Source organism: Phoxinus phoxinus (assembly GCF_949152265.1).
Source record: "Phoxinus phoxinus genome assembly, chromosome: 1".
Classification (NCBI taxonomy): domain Eukaryota; kingdom Metazoa; phylum Chordata; class Actinopteri; order Cypriniformes; family Leuciscidae; genus Phoxinus; species Phoxinus phoxinus.
In genome coordinates, this window is record NC_136876.1 from 11,211,350 (window position 1) to 11,233,452 (window position 22,103).

Sequence of the window (22,103 nt, forward strand, 5' to 3'; positions counted from 1 at the left end):
ATCGAGCACGTAAGGGAGATGAGGGAAAGGATTGACCGGGTCATACCATTAGTCCGGGAACACCTAAGCAAAGCACAGCAGGCTCAACAGCGCCACTACAACCGGGCGACCCAGCCACGGGAATTCCGTCCCGGCGATCTGGTCATGGTCCTAGTCCCCACAGCCGCATGCAAATTCCTTGCTACCTGGCAAGGGCCGTACACAGTGCTGGAGAAGATCGGCCCGGTGACTTATCGAATCCGCCAACCAGGCCGGCGAAGAACGGAGCAGCTGTACCACGTCAACTTGCTGAAAAAGTGGGTTGGGACAAGGGACCAGTTCGTCGCCCTCGCCTCTACAGAACCCATAGTGGTAGACACCAATCCCCACCTCTCGGCCGCCCAGAAGGGAGAGCTGCAGTTCATCAGTTCTCTGATGTGTTCTCCCCTCTTCCCGGGCAGACCAACGTCATCCAGCATGATATCCAGACGCCTCCCGGAGTCATCGTCAGGCAACGGCCCTATCGGGTCCTTGAGGCTCGTCGGCGAGCTATCAAGGAGGAAATACACCAGATGCTGAAGTTAGGGGTGATCGAGCCTTCACGCAGCCCATGGTCCAGTCCGATTGTCCTGGTCCCGAAACCGAATGGCACCCTCCGTTTCTGCAGCGACTATCACCGCCTGAATGAAGTCTCTCAGTTTGACGGCTACCCCATGCCGCGGGTGGACGAGCTTCTGGATCGGTTGGGAAGGGCCCGGTTCATCTCAACGCTGGACCTCACAAAGGGTTATTGGCAGGTACCCCTTTCAGAAAGTGCCAAACCTAAAACTGCTTTTTGCACCCCTAGTGGCCACTGGCAATACCGGACCCTTTCCTTCGGCCTCCACGGGGAACCCGCCACGTTCCAGCGTATGATGGACATCCTCTTACGGTCCCATCAAGCGTATGCTGCGGCCTACCTGGACGACGTTTCGTGGGAGGATCATCAAGAGAGATTGCAGAGGGTGCTTTCCGAACTCCAGAGGTTGACTCACCGCCAACCCCCGCAAGTGACACCTTGCATTCTCAGAGGCAAAGTACCTGGGGTTCCAAGTGGGCCGAGGACTGATTCGCCCACAGGAGAAAAAGGTGGAAGCCGTACGCTCCGCGCCGAGACCGACGACGAAAACCCAGGTACGAGCCTTCTTGGGGTTGGCGGGGTATTATCGGTGCTTCATCTCTAACTTCTCCTCCTTAGCCACCTCCCTGACAGATCTGACCAGGAAGGGGCAGCCGGAGAAGGTGCAGTGGTCGTCAGCATCGGAAGAGGCCTTCCAAAGGATCAAGGAAGCCCTCACGTCCGAGCCTGTCCTCCGAGCCCCAGATTTTAGCTGCCACTTCCTGCTGCAGACGGATGCCTCCGACACGGGACTGGGAGCCGTCCTGTCACAAGTGCAAGAAGGGGAGGAGCATCCTGTCCTGTATATCAGCAAGAAGTTGACTCCAGCCGCGAGAAACTATGCCGCTGTGGAAAAGGAAGCTCTAGCCGTCAAGTGAGCAGTCCTGGAGCTGCGCTACTATCTCCTTGGCCGAAAATTCACCCTGGTCACCGACCACGCGCACCTCCAGTGGATGGCCCGTGCCAAAGACACCAATGCCAGGGTAACTCGTTGGTTCCTCGCGCTCCAGGACTTCCACTTCGTTGTGCGTCACCGCGCAGGGGCTGCGCACGCCAACGCTGACGGTCTCTCGCAGATCTGGGCAGCTTTTGCAGGTCTGTCAGGGGTCACTCCCCACCCACCCCCTATTAATCCCCTACTGTCTCATGCTTCCAACAGGACTAGGACGACGCTTAGCCATCTGAATGGACCATGAGTCTGGAATAAAGTTGATGATGAATGGAGTCAGATTACTTATATTAGAGTCAGATAACTAAATGCTCATTCTCCATCAACTGTTTTTGATCCTATTATTGGTTCAAAGTAGCACTTTAAGCCTCCAAATACTTGCACAATATAGAGTATTTTCAGCATGTGTTAAAGGGTTGATCAGCTTTTTTCGAAGGCTTGATTGTGTTTATGGGGTGCAGTCTAACATGTGTTCATGCTTCATTAAAAAAACACATTATTTTTCATATAATTTAACTTTATTCTACATGCTGTGCTTGCTTATATTTTTTAAGTTAGTTCTTAGTTATTGCCTTGATAAAAGAAAATGTCATATCTTGCCAAAGAGCTACAAAATGACCAGATCCTGCCATGAGCTATATAGTGGCGCTTTTCCACTGCACAGTACCAGCTCGCCTTGGCTCGCCTCACCTCGACTCGACTCGCCTCTGTTTGGTTTTCCACTGTGTAAAAGTTGTACCAGTACCTGCTTCCAGGTACTTTTTTTCGTATCACCTCCGGCGAGGTTCTAAGCGAGCCGAGGCGAGCTGAGGCGATACTAAAACGTGACGTGACACACGGGAGACTGCTGATTGGTCAGCGAGAATCGTCACTATTCACTGCGCCATCATTGCACGCGCTAGACGGAGTATCCTGAATAACCCCGGCATTTTTAAATAGTTTTGCCAGAGATTGCGTGATATACCCATTACTAATATTATGTAAAACAGCATACACTCGATTTCCTCCATTGTCCTGTGTGTGTGGGTAGCGGGTGTGTGTCGCGTCGCTATGACGACCACCAGGTACTATTGTGGAAGTACTATGCAATGGAAAACGGAGCGAAACGCGAGCCGAGCCGAGACGAGCTGAGTCGAGTCGAGCTGGTACTGGTAATGGAAAAGCGCCATAGGAGACATATCTTGTATGTAAATATAGGGCTTATATGTGGATATAAAGAAGCAATACAGGAGACCTATATGGCCTGTATATGCACATATGGACCTCAATTTTGCCTATATGTGGCATATACGCATATATGCAGCATATATATTATCATATGTGCATATATGCTGTATGCAGCATATGTGCATATAAACTGCATATAGGTTCATATATGCGCAATGCAACTATGGGCACTTTTGACTATCCCAATTTAAAAAAAAATCAACCTCTATGAATTTCAATTTGAATCATCACAGTCTGTAATACATATAAAAATGTACACAAAATTGAATGTAGTCATTAAGAATTTAATCTGGAACATGTTTATTTTTTATGTTTTTCAGGTCATCTTCTTAAAAAGTGTCCTTACCGCAACGTTACAATAACGTTCATTTTATACATTTTTCTTTATTAACTTCAATAAAAATGTAATATATTTAAATAGCTTTTTAAAATTTGATGCAGTTTTGTAAATACTGATATAAAAAATAATATACAAAATAGAGAATTTCATGTTTTTTTTCTATGCCATGTAAAATGTTTACAGTAACCTTAGATGTCAATTGTTTCCATACACAAAATATAACATATTTAACTTTTTATGACAGATGTTGCTATTTCAATGTGTAAATCATCTCAACTTAAGTGCAAAAATTTTTTTTTGCAAATGAAAATGTGAAAAAAAAAAGAAAATAGAGTAGTGCTGCGGTAAGGACACAATGTTAAAGTCTCATCTAGGGTCAAACAATGGCATGTTTATATATATACTAATATATATAATATATACTTCAGTACTAATAATATACTGAATATTTGTAATTGAATATACAGTAAAGCTTTAATTTGTCTCTACCGCAACACAAGGTCTTTACCGCAACACCTAAATTTGCTACGGTAAAGACATGTTGCGGTAAAGACATGTTGCGGTAATGACATTTTTGCTAATATTTTAGCTAATTGGCAGCTAGTCCTACTACATTAGTTTTGACTCTTAGCATCTTAATATACATGAATTCAACAGTAATATACATTTATTTTTAAAATGTAGTTCAAAATACACAATACACAAAGCTGAATGGTAAGGACGCACAATAAATACTAGAGCAGAAAAGATGATGTTTACCTTATATTCTTGGTATCTTGTTAGTGAGGTAGTGTGGTGGCCCAGTCTGTCAGCAATGTGCTCAAGTGATAATTTCTGTTTCCATAGAAACTAGACTTGTTTGTGTTTGATAAAATTTCATAATAAAAGCTTTTTTTCATAGTTGCGGTAAGGACTCAAAAGTGTGGGACAGGCACATTTAGTTAAACAAATCATAAACATTATCAGTAAATAATACAAAGAATTTTAAGATGCTGTAAATGAATCTGCATATTAAACAATTACATTTGAAATAATGTCAAATTGTAATTAAATTAGCTTATTTTATGTATCTCAACATTGAGACCACAGGTGTGCCATTAACAAAAATGGTGTTTTGAGCTAAATGCTTCATAATATTATATTAAATCACATTAATCAGTAATTATATTTTTTGTCAAGGTGTGTATTGGTACTGTGCATATATTTATAAAGCATAATATGACAATTTTAACATAAATTAAAAATTGCTGGGAGATAAAAGTGCCCGCAGTTGTTTTTTTTTCCATGTGGGGTATACTGATTTCCCCTCCCTCAGTAAACACATGCTGCCTTATATCAGTTTGAATCAGACTCAGAGGAGAGGAATCGAGCAGAACTTGTGCACGAACGGCTGTTAGCCTACAGGACGTTTCAGAAAGGTATGTTTTTTTGTGTAGATGTCTCATACTTTTTATATACGCGGTTATTTGTAAATGCTACTGCTGATTATGTTAAAACACGCAAAAATGTCCATGCATTTCAAACCATCGTTCTACCTCATAATATTACAATCATCGAACGAAGGGATTATTTGATCAGCACTCACACACACACACACACACACACACACTACAAAACGAATGTAGCCAAATATCTGTCGTCAGAACCATAAGCACATTACGAGACTAACCATGGTTTTACCACAGTAAAGAAAATGTTTACATTACTTGATGTCAACAAACACCATCATTCAACGATCGATGGTGGGATTAAAATGAAGTTTGTTTGTGTTTGGAACAGCGATGTACAAATGTAACACTAAACTGAAAATGGTATTTTAGTTTAGCAATAACTAAGCAACAGCTCGGGTGAATTCAGGTAGAGTGGGACATCAGGTTGAGTGTGACACTTAAGCTTTTGGGTACTGTAAAGGTTAATTTTGTTATCATGTATCCTGACTCAAATAATGTGTTTCTAACAGCAAACACTCAGAATAAAGTGAGATGATCTGCTGATGATCCTGAATGGCTTGTTGAATGAGTGTTGATAGTCTGAGGCTCATCAATATTCACAGATCTGCTGAAAACACTCTTTATTTCATGACAATAGTTCCTGTTCTCACCTCATTTATTATGCTGATGTCTTCAGATCTCCTGTAAATGGCCAGTTAAAGCTCATTTCATTGGTGTCATTAGACTGAGGGTAATTGTTGGTTTCAATTTAGAGATACAATTTAGTTTTAAAACAAACTCAGTAACTGATAACTTTGATTTTCAGCTCCTACAGTGAAATTCATCATCAGTGAAGCTCCTCCCACAGCAATCACATCATCAGTGAAGCTCCTCCCACTGTAATTCTCCAATAAATGCTGGAATATTCCCATCAGTCTACAAGTGAAGACCGGCAGCAAAGCATCAGGAAGAGCTGAAATCTGCAAAGACTGAGTTTATTAAAGAGGACAGTGAGAACATGAGTGATCCAGAACCCTGCAGAATGAAACACACTGAAGATCCTGAAGAACAAAGAGGTTGGTGTTTATTCTTCATTCATTCATGATGCTGGAGAACATTCATGTTAGAAACATTCAAGCACTTCTTCACATTTAGACGAACGGGTAAACTATGAAATGGAAGAATATTTACTTTTTTGTTTGTTAACCACAAATGGTCAGTAAAGGGAGGTTTGAGAAACTGTTATATTGATCGTCAACATCAGGTCCAACTAAATATTTGAGCTGTTTTATTTTACATTTACAACTGGCTCACATTTTTTTTTTTGCAACTATGTTACCAAACATTTTGACATTTCTCAATATAGTTTGCTGAGTATTGACACAATTCGATATGGATTGTTTTGGATATACTGTATATTAGATAAAGTACATGGCAAATGTTCTCAAGGGAAGAAAATATCTCAAATAATGCTGTAAACTATACATGGGAGTCAGTTTGTTCTACATTAATATAATATTGAAGGTTAAAATTTACTGATTTGTATACAAACACTTAAATTACATTCAAGGATTTTTTATTATTATTTTTTTATAATAATAAAGTGTAAGGACCACCCATTGGCCCAACGCCGGAATCCAACGGTATGGGCAAAGGGATAATGCGTGTATATCTTTCCAGCGCTACAGTGAAGTTCACCTAATTTATAAGAATTTAGTTTGAATACTACTTTTGCTCTACGCTTAATCTGACTCCAATTTCAAGTGATAATCAAATTTAGATTGTGTTTCTTATTAGAAAATAGTCATAAATATTGATTATGAATTCATTTACATATTTGGTTATTCTGAGTTTATCTTTCATTTATTTATTCATTATGGACCCAATGAGATCAAGTCGGCCGCGTCGTGTTTCTCACGGACACAAAACTTGTCAGTTCTGAAGTTAGTCAGAGGATGTAGGGTTAACTAATAAGTCGGTTGCCTGCTCACTCATAAAAAAGAGTGTAGTTGATTTTAGCCATTTCCGTACAACTTGCTAAATCAGTAATAGACAGAAATCAAAAGGTCTTCAAGATGACGTGCCAACTGCTCCATTCATACATGCGCCTTTAGTTTGACCAATCCTGCAAGATTTGCAGTAGCACCAGCCTCCTATAATCTACTAAAATAATGATTTCAGAAAACTTCAGAAATAATCAAGATGTAACATTTATTTGTCAGGTAAAAATGTATCATGCCAATTACACAAGTAATTAAAAGTCAATTCAGAAATAATAAATGCATGACATAAATTACTCAAAGATGACTCTAAAAGTAAGCAATGCATTCCTGACAGAGACACACAGGAGTATGTGAGTGTTTTCCAACGGGAGAACTGTATGGGGGTTTTCCTGGTTACAGGATCCCAAAGACAGCTCTGTTACCTAGCTTTAAATACACAGACCAGAACGAAAGGGTTGTGCCAATATTTTCAGAGTTTGTTTTAGGTCAGTTCCTGTACTCCAGGGGGTAGCACCTGGTCTCGGGGCAGATATCTTGAAGAGACATCACCCAAAGAGGAACACCGGATTCTTAATCTTCTAATATTACCAATGACTGCAATGAAATTAAGACCATTTTTACCAATCGCACTGAGACATCTAAAATGATACCAAACATGAAAAGGAAAAACAATACATTCAGAAGATACATCATATGATATATAGGCATTCTTAGTGAACTTTTGGTGACTTGACTCAGGGGGAGAGGGGACGAGGGAGAGGGGGATGCAGAGATAAGGGGAAAGTGTTTGGATGCAATGTCGTATGCTCTGTCTTTGCGATCTTCTGTCCAGGGTGCGTTTTATGGCTTTATTGCAGGGTGAGTTTTATTTTAACAGGAAAATCAATTCTTACAAAAGTTATACTAACTTTACAATTACATAATCATATTTCTATGGTGGCTGTCCATTTTTTATACTGATTTATACAAACATGCATCAAATATTGAACATTGAAAATTATAATGAATATGTAATGTGGTGCATATATTTATCAAAATGCTCTCTAGGATAATTTTTTCTAGCTGAATAATGAGTTATGGTCACTGAATATGTTTTTTCTTTTTTGTATGATTTATTTATAATTTTTATGATACATACAGGGTGAAAAGAAAATAAGTAAACAACCAAACAATTAAATAAACCGGTATAAGTCAAGTCACCTTCATTTATATAGCGCTTTTAACAATCTAGATTGTATCAAAGCCGCTTTACAGTGATAATAGGAAATTAAAGTGCCAGAGATTGGATTTTTGATCGCACCAGACGGTTAATACACAGTAAATTCCCCAGTGTTAAAGTTAATTACATAATTAAGTGATTCATTAACTGATGATTGAGCATTGTGAATGGGGATCGTTTTGAAAACGGTGTCGTCTGTACGCGGAAAACTCAAAGGAAAAACTTCTCAGTTTTAAGCACATCGTTGTCGTGTAAACGTATCCTTAGATGAAATATGTTGTGGCAAAAATTCTCATTAAACATCATCACTGCGTGAGAGACACTCAGAGTCAAATGAATAAAAAGAGAAGTATTTATTCTTGCAAGAATAGCTTCAGTGCACTCTAAAAAATGCTGTGTTGGCTGTAATTAACTTTTTTATGTTAACAGTTGGCTTTAATTAACTTTTTTATGTCAAGTGGTCCCACGTAACTAGGTTAGGTTGGATTTATGTAACATTATTTATTTCAATTAACTTAAGTTAATTACATAAGGTTAATCCAATGCCGTTTAGTTGAATAAGGTTAACAGTCTTAATTTTGTCCAAAACAACTAAGTTAATTAATTTCAATTATCCTAAAATTTATATTTTTACATTCAACCAAAACAAATAATCCAGCAGCTCCAGTGTTAAATAAACTCTCCTGGGAGTTGTTATTGCTCCAGACTCAAGAGTGTTAAAGTGTTAAATATGAGTGTTAAATTAACACTGAAGAGTGTTAAAGTTAATGAGCTAATTAAGTGATTGATTGCGTGATGATTGATCATTATTGAAGACACCTGATGTTAACAAGCAGAATCACCAAAGGAGAAAATCTATTTTTTTAAGACACCGTTATGGTGATCAGTGTTTGCTTTAGTTGGGCTCTTGACCCTTAAATCATTAACTTTAGATTTTGTTTGGCTGTTGTATCTGAGTTATAACTCTCAGATGAACAAAGAGAAAAGTTGATCGAGCGGTGTTGGTTATGTTTTGACATAATCATAATTTTGCCTTATCATTGAACTCATTTAGAGTCTAATCTCTGACTTAAATGTACATTGTTAATTACAACATCACTGTGATCCTACCGAATAATATCCAGAATTTTCTAAATATTCTAAAGGATTTCTTAAAAGTTGTTCTGATAAACCAAAATCTTTCTTTTAGGCACACACAGACATCAATAATCAGTGTATGAATCTCAACAATGGTGACAAACAGAATATTCAATTAGGGAAAGGAAATTACTAGAAAAAATGTAGATCATAATTTATTCATACCGTAATGCATGATGGGAGTCATGAATAAGTTTTGATTGGTTGCACCCAGAATGCACTGCAACATGCTTTATAACTGTCACCATTGTTGAGATTCACAGGCTGATTATTGATGTCAGTGTGTCTAAATGAGGTCATTTTCAAAGTCTTTTGATCAGAATAACTTGTAAGAAATATTTTGGATTATTTTGAAAATGCTGATATTCATTAACTGTAGAATCACAGGTTGCTGTAATCAACATGGTAGACAAAACTCTCTAAATGAGATTTGTGATTCAGGTCAAATTATGATTATGTGAAACCATAACTAACATCACATGAACAACTTTTCTCTTTGTTCATCTGAGAGTTATAAGTCAGATACAAAAGCTAAACTAAATCTAAAGTTAATAATGTAAGGGTCAAGAGCCCAACTAAAGCAAACACTAATCACCATAACGGTGTCTTAAAAAAATAGATTTTCTCCTTTGGTGATTCTGCTTGTTAACATCAGGTGTCTTCAATAATGATCAATCATCACTCAATCACTCACTTAATTAGCTCATTAACTTTAACACTCTTCAGTGTTAATTTAACACTCATATTTTTACACTTTAACACTCTTGAGTCTGGAGCCATATCAACTCCCAGGAGAGTTTATTTAACACTGGAGCTGCTGGATTATTTGTTTTGGTTGAATGTAAACATAAAAATTTTAGGATAATTGAAATTAATTAACTTAGTTGTTTTGGACAAAATTAAGACTGTTAACTTTATTCAACTAAACGGCATTGGATTAACCTTATGTAATTAACTTAAGTTAATTGAAATAAATAATGTTACATAAATCTAACGTAACCTAGTTACGTGGGACCACTTGACATAAAAAAGTTAATCAAAGCCAACTGTTAACATAAAAAAGTTAATTAAAGCCAACACAGCTTTAGTGAGTGACACACTAGAACACATACCAGAGCAATCTTTACACTCTTCTTCTCCAAGGCCATTTCCTTACTGAGTTTCCTCCCAGTAGTTTTCCACAGACTGCTAGTTTAGATTCATCGCTACCTAACCCTTTAGCCCCCCTTGCCTAGATGACCTCTGACCTGCAGGTCCGTGGTCCTTGCCTGCTTGCTTTCGGGAGTGTCACGCTCCTGCTTTCTCAGGCATGTAAACGTACATAAATTTCAGAGAAGTCCTCCCTCTCTTATCTCTCTACAAATGGCAAGACCATCTGACATTCCTTCGCAGTATCTACCGAAAGTAAATGAAAATGAAAAAATCCGCCTCAACAAATACTAATAGAATAAGGAGGATATTCTTCTTGGCAAGGAAAATAATCTTTCTTAAGAGTTGATAAGATCGTACTGTCGTTTCGGTGAACAAACAGATCAGTTGATTGTAAAAATTAATTCTGCTACAATTAATTCTGAAATCTAAATATTTTATACATACACAATTATAACTTAATTATATATATATATATATATATATATATATATTTCCGTTTTTGAGCAAATTTGCTGGGGTTGTGTGTGCCTCACACACACTCACACACCATTTGAACCCTCCATAAAGTAATCATTCATAAAGTTCAAAAAGGTTGAATCACGGGCTTCATTGCTCAGGAAATACGCTGTAAGAAACACACTTTCCTTGATGATGCGCTTGCAGTGTGTGTTCTCCCCTGCCGGGATTTTCTTTAGAAATGCTCTACGAAGGCTTGATTTATGTCGTTGGGAATGCAGTGTGATTATATATTAAATATATGAAACTCAATGACAGAAGGCTGCTTTCGACTTCAAATGCTAACGTACTCTTTGTGAAGAGTGATCATCTCTGTGTAAGCGGTTACATGTTCTTGCATTTCAAAATGCTTTCATGATGTAAAATGAATGTAAACACAGTCAGTTATGTCTTTAAGGCGGGATTAAACATTGTTCATTTCAAAATAGATCTGTGCATTATTTTAAATGTATAGCGTATTAAATCTCCTGCTGTTTATGATGTCATCTGTTATAATAATCAACAGTTCATCTGAAAAATAAAAACCGCTCTTGAATTGAAAACGTTATGGCACTGTTGTATATGTTTAATGTGTTTATTACATTTGATAATTGTGTCATTGATCAAATATTTGTAATAGTTCTGACAGAAACATGGGATTTGTGCCTATAATGTTTTAAAAGTAATAATTGGAAGATCTATGTTCCTAATTCATGGAGGTTTTCAAGACATGCATAATTAATTTTTAAAAACTCATCAAAATGATGGGAATATTTTAGGGCTTAGTTTATGTCCTTTGACTTTATAATCATATTGCTCTCTTTGAATTTGGATGTTGTCACACGTTGGATGAAGCAGGGAAGAATGCAGGATCTTAATTGCAGAAGTATTTATTTAAACAAACTCTAATACTTACAAACTGGATCAAAAGAAACATGAACAGAACAACCAAACATATAGGAGCGACAACAGACTGATACACATTGACGTGGGAACATATTTTATCTAAGGGGTGCTGGGGGCGGGGCTTGATATTGCGGGGTGGTGATGGTTGAGTATTTTAAACAAAATCCTAATATTAAAAAGCCCAAACAAAAAGATGACCATACAAAGGAATGAGGACAGAGTTATGTGAGAACGCTCAGAACTCATGATACATTTAAAAAACACAGCACAAAAATCTGCATCTTACCTTATGATACATGCTCAGGAGTTAGTGCCGGTTCACACAGAATGTATAATCTTTCAAAGCGAAAATGCAAGACGCCAAACGCGGGCAGTGGAAGAGGGAAAAACGCAAGGTCTCGAGGCGCGTTTTAGTTTAACTTATTTTAACTAGAGTGCTGCGTTTTGAGAACGCTGCACTGTTAGACCTTACCAGGTTTTTTTACAGTAAAATACTGGCAACACTGTTGCCAGTAATTTACCGTTATTTGTATAGTTCTTTACTGTATTATACAGTTTGTTACTGTAAAATGCACTAAATAAAAATTTGACTTAAAACTATTTTCACTTGCAGAAACCGACTGCCTTAAATTGACCAACTGTAATTTAAATGTGTAAAACTAAAATGTGTAATGCATTAATAATATGAGAAAAGAGTTAAGAACTTTCATTAGAAACTAAAAAAACTTAAGTACATAAAAAGATTTCCACTGAACCAGCAATTACATTCTGTTAAATAAAGCAACATGCAGCGTATCAGCGATGTTTCTAGATCTTCTGCTGGACTGAAGCACAGGCTCTACTCTTCAGCACAATGGTGACCCAAAAAACTACATTTTACAGTAAACTATAACCCTGTTTTATAACTTACAGTTTATTACTGTTTAAATACTTTTCGTGGGTGTGTCTTTTTATCTTACACTGTTAACCCTTTCAACCCCACAGGAACATCCGCACTACAAAGAGTAAAAAGTAACATTGACGCAGTGTTGCAGTGAGATCATTAAGATCATTAAGTGAATATGTAAGTGATTGTTGAGCATTAGTGATGAACACCTGCTGTTAACAAGCAGAATCACTGAAGGAAAGAGGAACACAAGAACAGAAAATAGAGAAACACAAGAACTACAACTGACTTCCAGCCATTACACATTATTACACTTATTATTAACCAGTAGGAATTTATTTCTGTCATACATCTACAGAAGTAGTTATTGAGATGTTTACCATTATAGAGATCAGTGTTTGCTTTAGTTGGGATGCTGATGCTAAAACATTAGTGTTTCTCTTGCTGCTTGAGCTGTGTTTTTGCAAGTCACACTTGTGCACACACAGTTTGTGAATGATTGAGGTTATATTCACTATCATGACAAAATCATCATATAGCCTGTTCATTCATTAAGAAGTTAATTTTCACTCATTCAGAGATTAATTCTCAATCAACGTGGAAAACTGCAATGGTCACTCCTTTATTAAAGGGCGGAGATCCTGAAGATCCAAATAATTACCGCCCCATATCTAGATTGCCAGTTTTAGCAAAGATATTCGAATCATTAATAAATGACCAATTGAAACAATATCTATCTGATAATAACATTCTTCATGATTATCAGTCAGGATTTAGATCCGGACATAGCTGCATTACTGCAGCCATGTCAGTGTCAAACGATATTATAACATCGTTGGACAGCAAAAAGTCATGTGCTGCTTTATTTGTTGATCTCTCAAAGGCTTTCGATTCCGTTGATCATAAAATATTGTTACAGAAACTCGCGTCTATAGGCCTCAGTGAAGCAGCATTGAATTGGTTTGAAAATTATCTTTTAGATCGTACACAGTGTGTTTCCGTGGAAAATTACAATTCCCCATTTCTTCACGTAAATATTGGGGTTCCTCAAGGATCTATTTTAGCCCCTCTCTTATTCTCTATTTATATGAACGACTTAGGTCATGGAATAGACTCTGCTAAACTACACCTGTATGCAGATGATACAATAATTTATTCTACTGCATTATCCTTAAACCAAGCAATGAAGCAACTTCAGGATGCTTTTCATATACTGCAACAATCACTGCTAAAGTTAAAATTGGTTTTAAATTCGAAAAAGACAAAATATATTATTTTTGGCCGAGGTCGCTCTAAATTAACTGATGAGATAATTACAAACTCAAAAGGTCAACCATTAGAAAGAGTAAGTTCCTATAAATATTTAGGCATATGGTTGGATGAAAGATTGGCATTTGACATACATATCAACAAGTTGTTGAAGAAGCTTAGGCCAAAATTATATTTCTTTTATCGATTAAAATATTGTTTCCCCTACAAGGCCCGAAAGAAAATAATAGAGAGTGCTTTTTTAGCAATAATTGATTACGGTGATCTTTTATATATGCACGCAGCTACATCGCTATTAAAAAAATAGACTCTGTGTATCATGCAGCCTTACGTTTTATCACCGGCGCAGAATCACGGACGCATCTTTGTATTTTATATGCTTCCCTATCATGGTTACCTTTACATCAGAGGAGAAAGTTACATATGTATTTATTTATCGCAAAAGCCCTGTTAGGGAAATTACCTTTTTATATTTCAAATCTTCTTAATTATTACAAAAACACTTACTCTACTAGGTCAGGGTCTCATATTCAACTAAAAGTCCCAAGGGTATCGACAGAATTCGGCAAAGGCGCTTTTTCATTTTACTGGGCTTGGAATGAATTGCAAAATGTCCTCAACTTAGATGTACTTCCAACCCTAAGCACTTTTAAATGTCTCTTACAAAATGTTTTAACAGACACTTGTAAATGTTACAATTGATTTGTTTTTTACTTTAGTTTTACGATTATTGTGCAATGTGGTGTTGTCTGACTGTTATTTTATATGTGAAACTTGATGTGCTGCTGTCTTGACCAGGTCTCACTGGAAGAAGAGATAGAAATATCTCAATGTGATCTCCTGGCTAAATAAAGGAAATAATAAAGGAAATAATAATAAAAGTGTTACATTACCACCACTGTGAAACAACAGCAACAATGACTAATTTATTTTTTACACATGCATAACCAAAAATAAGAGCTACACTGCCTTTTAGAAACGCAGAGATATCACAAATTAGAACATGCATCTCAACAATGGTGGGAATATTTTTTTATTATTATTATTCATGCAGCAGAGCATGCTGGGAGTTTTATACTATCCTGGAACCCAGCATGCATTGCGACATGAAACTTTTGATTGTCACCATTGTTGAGATTCATACGCTGATTGCTGATGTCTGTGTGTGCCTGAGTCAAGCAGGGGTTAATACAATTTTATTACAGTATATGATTTTAATATTCTTCAGTTGACCTGATTACAGAAATATTGCTGGATTTCATGTTGTAGATTATCAGATATATGTTATTAAACCCATAAATTCATAGCTCACATACAAAAAAAAAGAACAAAATCTTACTCATGGATGATTATGACATCATCACAAAAACAAAACCATCTGATGAACTTCCCCTTGACATTTTTTTGCTGTAACAAATGTGCTTTATAAACCGTTACAACAGCCAGAGAGAGATGAATGGTAAAGAATAAAGGTATAAGAGACCAATTAAAGCAAATACTGATCTCCATCGTGGTGACAACAAACTTTATTAACTAAATCCCTGTTCATTCTCAACAATAACTTTTGTACATTTATGAAATAAATAATGTTAAACTGGTTTCACACTCAGTGTGGCTGGAAGTCAGTTGTAGTTCTTGTGTTTCTCTTTTTTTCTGTTCTTGTTTCTCTGTCCTTCAGTGATTCTGCTTATCAGGTGTTCATCAGTGTCTCAATTCACTCACTTCTTTTCGTTCACTCTGTAGGGAATAGTGAATGAGGGTATAGGGTGTGATTGGGAAAACAGCCACTGAGTGTCGACTTTGAGCGCTGTTAATTCACAGTATATTCCTGTAGGTATATTCCTGTATATTACTGTTTTAATGAAATATGGTATGATATTGTAAGAATTTGGGCTTTTTCGACAGTAAGGGCTAACAGTGTACAGAAAGGTGATAGGCAAATGATAATAAATGTGTCTGAAAAAATAACGAGGCATTTTAATTGTTTATTAATAAACTATTGTTTTCTAAATCAGTGTCGACTACAAACATATCTCCATCTCCGCTGTTAAGCGGATGCGCCTTTAGAGAGAAATGCACCTTTCATACGGATTACTTAATCAGAACAAAATGTATTCGCTTTCGATTCGAATTTGTTCGTTTTAAAGTGGACATTTCAAGCTTTAGCCTATACAGGCTATATTTTGTTTCAGTTCTCGCGCTCCAGTTCACGGAGATCATGAAAGCGCGCCTGATTGTTTTATTTTATTTTACAAAAGCACAACGTTTTCTTGTTATTGTGAGTTTACACAAATAAAAGTAGTTACGAATAATGTATTATTTTCTGTATGACCAGAAATTATAGAGTATTTTAAGTTGTTTCACTGTTGATAGGAAAATGCAAGTGTTCGCGCTCGCGCCTCCGTGCCATGCAGTCCTCCACACTCCCCGCCGCAAACCCTTGGATATGCGTCAAAATCTTGTGTTTATTTCTGATAATCTTAGCCCTGTATTACTATATTGTCTAACCCGTATTATGAATGACATTTGACAAATTGCTTTGTTCCTTTTTTGTATAAAAGCGTCTTCTAAATATGCAGCGCAACAGTTAAACACGACTAGTGCGTTCACACTGAAAAACAATAGAAAAGTAGCAGAGTGGGATGGAAAAACACGTTCTCCTAATACCAAAGAATACTTTAATCAAGACATCGATTTAATTTTTTCACCGACGTCTGAGTGAACATGCATTAAATGAGTGTCAAATGAGTTATGCTGGTCCTCAACCAGTGTCACGTTACTCCATGCGGGATCGGCTTTTGCCTTTTGATATACATTTCTTTTAGTCATAAAACCATATTCGACAACATATCAAAACTAAATAATCTTTAGAGTAATTTTATAAAGGTAGAAGGTGTTCTTAAAAAAACATGTTGAAAAACAAAAAGTTATTTAAAGTCATGTCATCTTAAATGCCAATGTAGTGAAACAGCTGTCGTCAGGAAGCACCTCTACTTCCCGCGGCCATGCTGATATACATTGCTTAAATACACAGAACAGAAGACTGGAAAGCGAGACACAGCTGGGACAAATGAACTCATAACTAATTAACAAGACAGGGATTAAATCACAGAAACAAGTGTGCAAACTGGGTGTCACAGGCAAACATAACATGAACACAGACACTAAACGTGACAGATGTACTGGAAATGCAATTCAACTTTTTTCTTTCATTTCAGAGCTGATGGAAGAGAGCGAGGAGAGTGAAGAACTGAGTGAAGTGGAGGAGGAGAGTGAAGAACTGAGTGAAGTGGAGGAGAGTGAAGAACTGAGTGAAGTGGAGGAGAGTGAAGAACTGAGTGAAGTGGAGGAGGAGAGTGAAGAACTGAGTGAAGTGGAGGAGGAACATCATGTCAAACCTGGAGGAAAACCTTTAAGTCGCTCAAAGACTAAAAATAAATTTTTAAAGAAAAGAAGAGCCATTAAATCTACAACCTGCACTCAGTGTGGAAAGAGTTTCATAGCCAAACGAAGTCTTGTGCGTCACATGAGAGTTCACACTGGAGAGAAGCCGTTCTCATGTGATCAGTGTGGAAAGAGATTCACAGCCAAACATAGTCTTGTGCGTCACATGAGAGTTCACACTGGAGAGAGGCCGTTCTCATGTGATCAATGCAGCAAAACTTTTTTTAGGGCATCAAACCTGAAGAAACACCTGACAGTTCATACGAAGGAGAAGCCACATTCGTGTTCTGTGTGTGGAAAGAGTTTTTCACTGCTGCAATCTTTACATGCACATCAGAAAATACACACTGGTGTGAGAGAGTACATGTGCTTTGAGTGTGAGAAGACTTTTACTTCAGCGGCCATTTTAAAACATCACCAGAAAATTCACACTGGAGAACAACCTTACAAGTGTTCACACTGCGACAAGAGATTCAGTCACTCATCAGATCTGAAAACACATGAGAGGTCCCACACTGGAGAAAAACCTTACAAGTGTTCACACTGTGACAAGAGATTCACTCAGTCATCAAATCGGAAATCACATGAGAGGATCCACACTGGAGAGAAGCCACACACGTGTGATCAGTGTGGAAAGAGTTTCACACACAAACACAGTCGGGAGAATCACATGAGAGTTCACACGGGAGAAAAGCCATTTACATGCAATCAATGTGGGAAGAGTTTCCGTCATTCTTCACACCTTAAGTATCACATGAGGATCCACACTGGAGAGAGGCCGTTCTCATGTGATCAGTGCGGCAAAACATTTTCTATGGCATCACGCCTGAAGGAACACCTGACAGTTCATAAGAAGGAGAAGCCGCATTCATGTTCTGTGTGTGGAAAGAGTTTTTCACTGCAGCAACATTTACATAAACATCAGAAAACTCATACCGGTGTCAGAGAGTACATGTGCTTTGAGTGTGAGAAGACTTTTACTACGGCACAATATTTAAAAAAGCACCAGAGGATTCACACTGGAGAAAAACCTTACAAGTGTTCACACTGTGACAGGAGATTCAGTCAGTCATCACATCTGAAAACACATGAAAAGATCCACAGTGGAGAAAAACCTTACAAGTGTTCACACTGCGACAAGAGATTTAGTCATTCAACATCTCTGAAATCACATGAGAGGATCCACACTGGAGAAAAACCTTACAAGTGTTCACACTGCGACATGAGATTCAGTCAGTCAGCATCTCTGAAATCACATGAGAGGATCCACACTGGAGAAAAACCTTACAAGTGTTCACACTGTGACATGAGATTCAGTCATTCAACATCTCTGAAAACACATGAGAGGATCCACACTGGAGAAAAACCTTACAAGTGTTCACACTGTGACATGAGATTCAGTGATTCATCATCTCTGAAAACACATGAGAGGATCCACACTGGAGAAAAACCTTACAAGTGTTCACACTGTGACAAGAGATTCAGTCATTCAACACTTCTGAAAACACATGAGAGGATCCACACTGGAGAAAAACCTTACAAGTGTTCACACTGTGACAAGAGATTCAGTCAGTCAACACATCTGAAAACACATGAGAGGATCCACACTGGAGAAAAACCTTACAAGTGTTCACACTGCGACAAGAGATTCACTGATTCATCATCTCTGAAACCCCATGAGAGGATCCACAGAAGAGAGAAGCCTCACACATGTGATCAGTGCGGGAAGAGTTTCTCTTTTAAAAGTCGCCTGAAGATACACATGAAGATCCATGCAGTGGAGAAACCACATCACCAAAGTCTGAGATCACGGTAAGAAGTTCATCTTTATGTGCTGAGAAACAAAATCTCTTCTGTGTGAGTTAGTCACAGTCAAATCACTCTTCTCCACCTATAGTTGGCGCTGTTTCACTGTGGCTGCTGTTGAATCATCCAGGTTGTGAATGAGGCCGACACCATTGTGTGTACAGTAGTAAATAGTAGCGCTGTATAAATGCCTCATTCATTCATTAGATTTGATCTCATCAAAACAGTCATAGACCACGTCCAAAGAACTGTTAATTTAAGCTGGTAGATAAAACTGTGTATCATCAGCATACCAGTCGTAGGAAATCTATATTTCTTAAAAATGGCCCCCAATGGTATAAAGTGAAAATAGCAGAGGGCCTAGAATGGACCCTTGGGGCACACCGCATCATAAGGGAACCAACGAAGAAGAAAACTTCCCAATGCTCACTGAGAAGTGGCCAATCACTGCCAGGCGACACCCTGAATACCCACCACCTTTTTCAACCGATGTAACAAAACAGTCGAGAATGTAGTTGTTTAAAGCTCAATTCTGTGGTTTATTTATAAAGATAGCACCTATTTCAAAATTTGATCCGACGTTTTCGGCTTGTGAGATCCAGGCGATCACCGGGCGCTCAGTGCTCATGTAACCCGCCTGGGGAACAGCCTTACCTCGGCTAGTCCTCCTGACGTTTGCCGCTGGTAAACGAGAAATGTTTAAATTCACAATCTATAGCTTCGGTTCTATATGAAACATATAATTTAAAAGACATTAATGACTCGTTATAACGTAGGTCAAACGACTTCTTTAATTATGTGAGTTTTTCTTCATCTCATTCAGAAATGTATGACTGCAAGTGTTCAGTGTCACATCCATAGTTAATATAGCTGAACAATGTCATTCCTACTTTCACACAGGGCAGGCATTTAGTCATATTACAAAATAGTTTATTGAGGCAAACATAAAATGACATTATAAACTGAAAAGCGGGCCTGCGCCCCGTTTACACGTCACCTCACCACGTGACGGCAGCAAGCAGGCTCCTGATTGGTTAACGCGGCGTGTATTGATGCCAAAGTAAAAAAAAAATCAACTCTGGCGTCAGATATGCGTGATATGCTTATCAAGAATACACAGACAAGAGAAGCTTCCAGATTCTTCCTCTGTTAATGTTAGAAAGGATTTGGAAACTATGATTACAGATTAGCCTACATGTCATATGTGCCATCTAGAGTTTATCTAGAACTAGTGATTTATAACACAAATCATCTTCATGATATTAAAATGGATCATAATCGTGCACATCAGCTGATGACCAGATTTGATGGGGTGAAAAATGACTAGTGAACTCATCAGAGATCTTGACTTTGGGCTTCACTTTTCATTTCACATTTGTCTCTCATTTGAAATCTCACTTGATTTAAATGTTTCTTTTAGACCTGATGGACGTGAACAAGAAAGGAAAACCAGAAGCCAAAAAATCTGTCTCCTGCCCTCAGTGTAAAAAACGCTTCATGAAAATCAAGTTCACATTGGGAAGAAGCGGCTCAGGCTTTCTCTCTGAAATCACTTCTGCTTCTCATTCTGAAGAAAGACCATTTAACTGTGATCAGTGCGGTAAACAGTTTCATTGGGCTTCAGTCCTGAAGAAACACCTGAAGATTCACACAAAGGAGAAGATTCTTTCGTAATATTACAGCAGAAAAGACACGGCGGTGTGTGTTTCATGAAGTCCTTTACTACGGATGATAGAAAGAGAAGAACTGAAAGAGCACCAGAAAATTCACCCTGTAAAAACCTTTGGAGGCAAAGTTCAGGAGCTGAAGAAGAGGCCTTAACACTTTTAATAGAGACATGAATCTTATATACATTTTTAACTCGTTCTTCATTGCTTTTCTTCCATTGAAACGCAAGATATACTTTTATGTATCTTTGAAACTGGACTCTTTTCTTCTCTTTTTCTCTTGAGATGCTTTGGCTCTTATCAGTAAAGAGAGAGATGTCTAATTCGCTTTCACTTTTTCTTAATGTTTGTATTTACTTCATGTAATTATTGATTAAACTCTTTACTCATTTTATCAACATCTCATTATTGTCCTTTTTTAATTTTCTGCTAATTCTGCTTGAATTAAGAGCAATTTCTTCATTTTTGTTCTGAAATTCACGAAGTATCCTGATATGATTGCTTTGATAGCTTTCCGTGTTTTAAACTTCTCAACAGAGTTTTTAAATGCTTAACTAAATTATATTTCACTGCACACATCACTGACATTGAATGAGATTGCTGTCTGTCTACATTATTAACAGTTCCACCCTTGATATCCAGTATCATATATATACATTTCAAAGAGTTTTTTTGAGTCAGTTTGATGTGTCATTCACACCATCAGGCTTCATGAAGTCAGAACAATTGTCCATTCCCCACATGGTTTATGACCTCCACCATTCCCCAAATGGCAGAGCTCTTCAGGAACGTTGAAAAACTGTGGCAAGTTGACGTACGTCCCTTCAGGAACGAAAAGAAGGTCACCAGATCCTGTCAAGACCAATATGTTACACCACCCCTCTGCTTGGGTGCAAATATTTCCAATCCCCAAAGGAAATGGTAATGCCCAGCCTCCAGAACACTGAACGGTACCTCGCTAAAGATCCAGATCAAGCTAAGGCGTACAATGCTGAAATTCTGAAACTGACCCAGGCAGGAACCGTCAAGAAGTTGAGTTCCCACCAGTTGTCACAGTCAGGGGAATAATGGTATATCCCACATCACATTTTGAGTAGCACTTAGCACTCTCAGTAGCACTTTGAGATATGCTCCAAATGTAAAGTGCATTACAAATCAAATCTATTATTATTGGTACCGAGGTCTGAACCTAAATGAGTGGCTGTTACCTGGCCCCACCTTAGGACCTTCACTCCTAGGAGTGCTGTTAAGGTTCCGGGGGCACACTGTAGCTATCAGGTGGTTATGTAAAAGCCATGTTCCTCCAGGTCCGCCTGCTCTCTGAAGACCCTTCTGAGATTTGTCTGGCGTGACATGGAAGGAGACCAAACTCCATCGGTGTTTGAGTGGCAAGTCCTGCCCTTCGATACCCTGTGTTGCCCATGCTGTGCCAGTTGATCCAATATTCCATAAATCCACTCTGGGCCTCAGCTGACACTGTTCCACAGACACATTGAGGTACAAACATCGATCAGTAAATTGTGATGCTCCTACCAT

General features: G+C 38.1%; 1 protein-coding gene across 1 annotated transcript; it reads left to right on the top strand.

Moving 5' to 3' along the window:
- Positions 1-4,449: 4,449 nt before the first annotated feature.
- On the top strand, positions 4,450-20,963 carry LOC307000323 (uncharacterized protein). The gene is made up of 4 exons (XM_079615829.1): positions 4,450-4,571; positions 5,410-5,659; positions 16,869-18,906; positions 20,321-20,963. Exons 2-4 carry the CDS (start codon positions 5,602-5,604, stop codon positions 20,385-20,387), a joined length of 2,163 nt encoding a protein of 720 aa, XP_079471955.1. The 5' UTR covers positions 4,450-4,571; positions 5,410-5,601; the 3' UTR covers positions 20,388-20,963.
- Positions 20,964-22,103: the final 1,140 nt, after the last annotated feature.

Excerpts from the sequence above, each read along its gene's own strand:
- LOC307000323 (XM_079615829.1), top strand. The coding sequence starts at position 5,602 with ATGAGTGATCCAGAACCCTGCAGAATGAAACACACTGAAGATCCTGAA. Across the intron at positions 5,660-16,868 it reads AGATCCTGAAGAACAAAGAG|AGCTGATGGAAGAGAGCGAG; the intron begins GTTGGTGTTTAT and ends CTTTCATTTCAG. Across the intron at positions 18,907-20,320 it reads CACCAAAGTCTGAGATCACG|ACCTGATGGACGTGAACAAG; the intron begins GTAAGAAGTTCA and ends TGTTTCTTTTAG.